Source organism: Helianthus annuus, chromosome 8 (assembly GCF_002127325.2).
Source record: "Helianthus annuus cultivar XRQ/B chromosome 8, HanXRQr2.0-SUNRISE, whole genome shotgun sequence".
Lineage (NCBI taxonomy): Eukaryota > Viridiplantae > Streptophyta > Magnoliopsida > Asterales > Asteraceae > Helianthus > Helianthus annuus.
The window spans coordinates 75915293-75923687 of NC_035440.2; the positions used below are offsets into that span (position 1 = coordinate 75915293).

Here is an 8395-nt window from a genome sequence, read left to right on the forward strand (position 1 = left end):
TATATTTATTATTATTATTATTATTATTATTATTATTTACCAATCGATATATACATACAAAGTCAATTCTCTCTCTCTCTTTCTGCTTTTCCTTATCTCCCTCTCAAGCACACCACCATCACCACCCCACCTCCACCACCACCACATCACCATGGCTCCGCACCACCATGGCCACCGCACCTGCACCACTACCGTAAACACCTCCATCCCTGATGCACAACCCCCACCACCGCGATACCCCAACCACAACCCACATATTCAGATCTGAACACCACCACAATCATCATCATCCTCTGTCTTTTAACTCTTCAAATCTCCCTCTCTATATTTCTCTGCTTCTCTCTCTCTCTCCCCCACCGCAACCACCTACCCCCTTCTTCCTTCAACCCACAAGAATAGATCTGAATCCGAACATATCTTACAAATCATCTATCGGCAGGTGGAAAGATCGTCGGAGAGAATTCCGGTGAGGTTAGTTGTTGGTTTATGAGTGGTAATTAGAGATGTGTTTAGATGAAATTGATTGAATATTTGAAGAAATGTTTGCATTACTTTTAAGTTATGATGTGGCTTTTTGCTAATTTTAACTTAATTTTGTGGGCTTTTGTTTTCACTTGAATTTTGGGGATAAACGCATATTTGGATTTGTTCAATGTTGAGCATGCTTATTTGAGTACTACCATAGTATGTGTACTTGATTGTGTTCTCTGTGAATATATCCCATCAGCATTTTGTTGATGAGGATTTAACTTCTTATGAATCTAGTTCATCGAGGAATACAGAAAGGGTAAATGCAGGTGGCAGATCTGTTATTGACTTTAGAGATGTAAATGCAGAAAGAATGACAAATTAAGAACTTTTTGTTAATAATATTCATTGCTGCAGAGGTAACATTCTTTTTGTGGTCATACCTGTGTGCTACTAAATTTCTGTATAATGTCATAACAAACTGAATAATTTTAACCCACCTACCTTGCTTTAGAAAAAAGGTGAACAATAATGACCAAAGTTGTAATATGGTATTATCAGTGTAATTTACTCACTGTATAACATTAATAATACAAGAAGCTTCCTCCATTGTTCATGAAGTGGTTGAGAGTGTTGGAGGGTGGTGGCTGGAGGTGGTTGAAGGTGGTGGCTGGAGGTGGTGAATGGCGGTGGCAGTGGTTGCAGGGGGTAATGTTGTGTCTTAACACAAAGTACATGGGGTAATAATATTGGACAAATTAGTAATTTACCAGTGGGGGGTAATTGTGCGACTTAACACGAATGTTGGGGGGTAAAATGGAAGGGTAATACAGTCATTTCAACTTAGATTTAACAGATCTGTTATTGACTTTGACGCCGGGGGGTAAGGTTACGACATAACAACAAACAGTGGGGGGTAAATTTGCAATTATTTCCTTAGGGGGATAGACATTACAATGACCCCTAACCTCAGGGGGTAAAATTGCAGTTTACTCAAAATAAAGGCAAATTGGATTTAGATAATCCCAACTCACTGTTATTGGCCAATAATAATCCCAACTCATTTAATCACTAATAAAAATCCGAACTATTCACTTTTGTTTGTAAAATACTCCCAGTTAAAAAAACACTAACTAGGTTAAAAAATTACTGATGTGGCTTGTCACGTGGCATATTTTGATGACGTGGCAGTCTACGTGGCATATTTTGATGACGTGGCAGTCTACGTGGCATATTTTGATGACGTGGCAGCTGATGTGGCAGTCTACGTGGTATATTTTGATGACGTGGCAGCTGATGTGGCAGTCTACGTGGCATATTTTGATGACGTGGCAGCTGATGTGGCAGGTGACGTGGCAAGCCACATCAGCAATTTTTTTAACCTAGTTAGTGTTTTTTTAACTGGGAGTATTTTACAAACAAAAGTGAATAGCTCGGATTATTATTGATGATTAAATGAGTTGGAATTATTATTGGCCAATGACAGTGAGTTGGGATTATCTAAATCCAATTTTCCCAAAATAAAACATAAAACTTTTAATTTTTACTATATGCGATTTCACATTCAGAAACGAATCAGACTATTGTCCCAAAAGTCAAAATCCCTACATATCGCCGCACGATCTAAAACATTTCCAATCAAAAGTTCAACACAAACACAAGCATCTCTCTCTCTTTCTAGATATTCCCAAATTCTAGGGTTTGTGTTCATCATCAAATTCAATCACACACGCAATTCATCCATGAAACCACCAAACACCTCCAACATCTTCCTCTGTTCCCTTTAATTCACGGCGGTATCATCATCAATTAGGTTTTTTTCATTCGATTTGTTAGTAATGTTTAATATTCCTTTTATTCAATCATCCTCATCGCTGATTAAGCTCGTAAATCTCCGTGTGTTTGGTCCTGGCTTGAATCCTTTTGCTCCGTACAATATGGCTAATCATTTCTCTCGTTAATTTTCCTTTTTCGTTGATTTTGTTACTCCAAATCATGTAAAACAGTTGAACAGACGATTGTGTGAGATTCGTGTCTTTTCTTTTGTTTTTATTGTAAAAAAAGTGTTTACGATCAAGTTATTTGGTTGATTGGTTTGAAAGAGGTGTTTAATTGAGGTGTGTTTGGAAGATAAAGGAGGAGGAATGATTCCGGATTACTTCTTGTATTCGAATAGTAATCGCAGGCGTATAAAGCGTTCCTATAGCATGCGATCCAGTGGCTCTGGAGATGATAGGGACGATAGAGGCTGGACGAATCTTCACGTTGGTGCTCGAAAGGGAGATCTTAAGGAGGTGAATGCATATAAACTATATAAGCTTTTTTCTCTGCCTCACTTGTTCGTTTGTTATAATAGATTAATAATTGATGAAGCCATCTATGTGTTTAAGTCTTGATATCTGGTTTCCAGTACTTTTTTAGTAAGTTAGACATCAATTTTGACAAAATCTGTGTGTGGATACTGAGAGGTGTCATTTGCTAGTTACCCTATCTTATATAGTCTATATAAAGAAACTAGAGGGGTGCCCGGGCACACCTATAACAATATCGTACACAAATTAAAGAGAATAAATGTTTGTTTTTAAGGTGTAATTTTCTTAAAAAGTATTAAAGTATGAATAATTATGGCCATATAAAAATCCTAGGGGTAGTTGGTTTAAAAGTCAACAATATGTTATAAATGATTGTACCGTATGTTTTAACAATTGTATTACTTCAAGTCTTAAAATTATGTAAAATTAGCTTTTGTCTTCCTTATATGTTTTATAATACAATATAGATAAACATAAAAAAGGTTTCCTAAATCCTAACTACTTATGTAAATATAACTAATTACTAATTGGCTTTCTAGAAATATTAAAAAGGGCTTTCCAATGGAACTTATCATAACTAGCACTAATTTATATAAAAAACTACTTATTGTTATGTATGAACCCTAATATCACTTTGCAAGCAGCCAGTCTCAACCTCTTTTATTTGTGTTCATTTATATTTGTTCAATTATGTTCGTTTATTTATATTTGTTTTTGTTCGTTTACGTTCGTGAACTGTTCGTTTAGGTTTTAAACGCACGAACATAAACAAGAATGAACATGCCCATTTTCTTAATGAACGAACATGAACAAAAAAACCCAGGTTTAAATGTTTTTGGTAGATTTAGATTTATACATTTGGTTCACGACAGCCCATCGTCCGTGTACACCGCAATTGGAACATTATGTAACTTAACCCACACAGGGACTGATTTGATACCCTCCTTTATAAGGCTAACTGAAGGGGACCAAACATTCAAGAACAACGGAACTTTTCTAATCAACCAAGGCCCCCCTTCAAGCACTTTAGTCATTCCCTCTTTAGAATCAAACTTAAAGAAGAAGAAACCGTTAGAATTCATCATCAACTTTTTTTTTTTTTTTTTTTTTTTTTTTTTTTTTGAACGGCAGAATTCATCATCAACTTAGAGAACCCAAATTTAGCCCAAACGTTCTTAGCATAATACTCCACTACAGGATAGGGTAATTGGTTGCCTAGAAAATATTCATACAAAACATTATCAAACTTCTCCTGAACTTTACGAATTACCTCTCGTGGTACAACAACATCCGCATCAGGAGTAGTCTCTGACGAATCAAGGCGTCTAAAGTTTACTTCTCGTTTTGTCGAAGTACTGCTTTTAACTCTATCCGCATACGAGGTCTTGACACTATCATCCTGGCCAAGCTTCGTAGGGTTTACCTGAGAAAAACCCAAGGTACCCCCCCCCCCCCCCCCCCCCCCCGCGTCTGATCCAACGAAACCGGTTTGGAAATAGCTTCTAAGCCGTCAATAACCGAAGCATTCATTGAAGAAAACATACCTCTTCTTGGCATCAGGGTATTGCCTTCTATGTTTGTAACCTTTAAACTAATACCTCGAACAGGAGCTGTCCCAGGAGTTGTTTCACCATCCATATTCAAATCCTCCATTCGAATACTGTGTAAACTATCAATGATAGGGCAGTCTACCCCACCGAATTCAACACCTCTCTCCATCAGTACGATCAAAAGTTAACCATGCAAACAAAAGACTAAAAACCACGCAGGATCCAAGAACCAGAGAAAACTGAAAACCCTAACAAAACCCTAGAACCCGTTGTCAAACCTTAATCGATTAAGAGGCTGTATCAATCTAGCTAACTTAATCAAGTTAAACGTGATCAATGACAAACCTTGTAATAAATCAGGTAATCTAACAGGATCTAAAGTCAAAGAAGACGAAGAAAAGTGAAACCCTAAAGCCGACCGATCTTGAATATTATAAGGATTGTAGGTGGATAATAATCTTAAAGATTAAAATCTGTTAACAACACCTATAATCGTTAGATTGAAATCAGATTTAGGATGAAGATGAAGCAAAATCGCCATTAGGGAAGAGAGGGATTTTAGTGTGATTCACCAAGTAAAAGTGTGATTCACCAAGTAAAAGTGAAACTAATACTTATATTTTAGTGTCTATTACATGCCATGCGTAATAGCCTGTTCATTTTATTCGTTGTCAATAGAATACCCAAACTCTACTATGTTTTTGTGATACACCCATATCCTTCCAGTGTAGGGTAACGTCGCTGCTATCACACATCTACCATTGGTAATGTATTTCACTAATCATACTCTTTGTTGATTTTATAGATCCCATAAACAGGGTGCTAAAATATTTGTAATTGTAGCCTGTAGGGCTTTAGGGCCTCATATAAAGGCTGAAGGGGTGCACACACACACATATATGTATATATGTGTGTATATATATATATTTATATATTGGTGACTTAGGTTTGTTGTGTCTTAAAATTCCAATGATTTACTTATTAAAAGATTTGCCATATGACTATAGATTCACGCTGCGTATCTACACTTTAAATCTGGAAAACAATGTTTGTTTCAGTCTGGAAACCTGAATATCTATTGAATCAGTAGTGTATACTGTCTTGGTTACTTGACATGTAGTAAATCATTGATGAGTTCCCAAATAACGTGTTGACATGAATCATATGTTTTACCAAAAGGCTTTATAATTGAAATAGTTATTGCTCATTAGCCTTGATTAATGGTTATATTTCTTTGACTTGTGTATATTCAATACGGCCAAATCAATACTGAGTAGTGTCTGTAAGTTCTTATTTCAAAAATGAAGGTTTTTTTTTTTTTATTGTGACAGGTAAAAAGGCTTCTTGATGAAGGAATGGATGCAAATGTGGCAGCACTGGGCCCTAAATCTCACGGGCTCACCCCTCTTCATCTTGCTGCCAAGGGTGGTCACATAAAGGTTATGGATGAATTGCTTGAGCGTGGTGCCAATATCGACGCTCGGACCAAAGGCGCGTGTGGCTGTAAGCAACAATATCCCTATTTTTCACACAACTTTAATGTTCTTGCATGAAAAACTTGTTTGCCGATGTTAAGAGGTGACAATTCTGACCCATTTGTAGGTAATTGGGTTGGTTTTGTTTTCTTTTCCCTCAACAGGTCAACACGTTGAAAGTTGCCCAAAATCCCAAATCGTTGTGAATATATCTGTAACCATATTCAACACAAATTATATATATAAATCAAAAAAGAAAAAAATTGTAAAAAGTTGGCGCGACCCAGTCCGTTACCCAACCCGGCTATTTTGCCACCTTCAGATACTGTTATTAGGCTTGTAAATGAACCGAACAGTTCGTGAACCGTTCGACGGGAAGTTCGTTTATGTTTGTTCATTTAGTTAATAAACGAACACGAACAAGATATTTCGTTAGATTAACTAAATGAACGAACACGAACAAAGGTCGCATACGTACGGCTGCGCTCTTGAACATTCTATAATATGTCTGTCTACGTTCGCTTACGTTCATTCGTATTCGTTATTTGTTATAAGTTTTCAATGTTTATTAATCTTTCACTTGTGTCTGATGTTTAAGGTTAATGGTGTTTTTTTATATTTTCAAGTTTACTGTTTGTTTGTGTTCATTTGTGTTTGTTTGCGTTTGTTTTTGTTCATGACCAGTGTTCGCGAACAACTGAAATTCTTTAACAAACGAACACGAACATAAACTTCTTCTCGACATGTGTTCGCGAACAATTCAAAAACATCTGCATTTCCTTAGTGAATGATCATGAACATGGTCTCATTCGGTTCGTTTACAGCCCTAACTGTTATGTTTTCTTTACTTTATTTGTTCTTTTTTTTTTTTAATTTGAACACAGGGACCCCGCTTCACACTGCTGCAAAAGAAAGAAACAGGAGAGCAATCAGGTTTCTAATTGAAAATGGAGCATTCTTGCCGGATAACATCGAGGACACCAGATTTAATCCACCCGTTCATTATTGTCCTGGTCTTGAATGGGCATATGAGGAGATGAAACGTGTTCAGCAAGAAAGTAGCTGCTCGTCTTCAGGAGAAAGCTCCTACAGTTCTTAGAACTAAAACACTATTTTCACTTCGGCTGCTTTGTTGGATGTTTTGCAAGCTATTTGCCAATGGTTTGTTGCAGAAGAATTTGGTTTCTTTTTAATAAGTATATATATGTGTTGCTTTATTTCATTTATGGGTGTTTGTATGGATCTGAATGTTGATTTATATGAATTCTATTAGATGCATAATATACTATTTTATTGCTACTGTTTTGTTAAATTCACTGTTTAAATTGTTTGCCTGTTGGTGGATTTCTGCATGACATTGTCGATTTTGTTTATAGCAACGGAAAATCGGATGTAATTACACACTTGTGTGATGTGGCAGAATTTGGTCTTTGTTCCGGTATTGGTACATTAGTGGCACTCGATTATAACAACTAGGAAATTCAAAATATAAAGTCGTGATATGCCTAAAAGGATATTGGCAAGTATTTTACATCGATAAAATAAATGCCTATACCAGTTCTGATAATACCAATATCGGGTTCTATGTTGGTATCTGTTTGTCAAGCCACATGTACGGTGCCAGAACTCGTCAGGATATGTGGTGTGATGCAAGGGCGGAGGATAGTGGGGATCCGAGGGTGCTCCGGCCCCCATCAATTTTTTCGCACGTTATGTTAATTCTACAGACAAATTTCCCAAACTTTTTTTTTGTAGTGTAAAATTTAGATTTTTAAGAGTACGGCCCCCCACCGATTTGGATTCTTAGAGTTTGGCCCTCACCGAGTTTTCTTTCAAGCTCCGCCACTGGTGTGGTGATGTTCCTAAGGATGGCCGGGGCACTTCACGAGTAGGAGTATGCGGGTAAGGTACCCACACGGTAACACCGCCGCCACCCCCTAGGGTAGGGCATGCGGGTTCCGGTCATGAGTTTACCTACACCCGCTAGAAAGTGTAAATGTTTAGGGGTTGGGGTGTTTGAGGCTGTGTGATTGGTGGGTGGAGTAAAAGAGTGGGTCCATGGTTCTATGGTACTTGTGGCCTTGTGGGTAGGCGCCACCAGTGTTTTGTGGTTCTAGAGTACCTTGGTTGTAGAATTGACATGACAATACGAGATTGGTCAGGGCTAGGGTAGTACCGTTAAGTGTCTCTTCCTCCCTAATCACAATCATCAGTTCATCACCCTCCACATAAGCGCCACTTCACTCTACCCTCGTCCACCCCCGACAATCAAATTCCCCAAGGAGGCTCATGGTTGGCATGGAAATATCCATGCTCACCTTGCATGGATTGGGAGGAGGTGGTGTACCACGCGAATCATATTCCTTGTGGCAATCCATGACCCAAACCACCATCCCCACACTCCACAACCTTCTAGTTTACGACACAAAAAAACATTTCGTTTTGAATGCAACCCGTTTTCAACAAAATTTATACGAATGTGAGAATTTTTTTTTAAACACAACTCCTATTTAACTTTCTTTAAAAACTTAATGAACACAAGTTATTAGAGAAACAAAATTAAATATATTAATGTGTTGGTAAAAGATGC

General features: G+C 37.5%; 1 protein-coding gene across 1 annotated transcript; it reads left to right on the forward strand.

Annotated features, from left to right (window-relative positions):
* Positions 1 to 2060: 2060 nt before the first annotated feature.
* LOC110873058 (phytochrome-interacting ankyrin-repeat protein 2) lies at positions 2061 to 7104 on the forward strand. The gene is made up of 3 exons (XM_022121987.2): positions 2061 to 2762; positions 5662 to 5833; positions 6690 to 7104. Exons 1-3 carry the CDS (start codon positions 2613 to 2615, stop codon positions 6902 to 6904), a joined length of 537 nt encoding a protein of 178 aa, XP_021977679.1. The 5' UTR covers positions 2061 to 2612; the 3' UTR covers positions 6905 to 7104.
* Positions 7105 to 8395: the final 1291 nt, after the last annotated feature.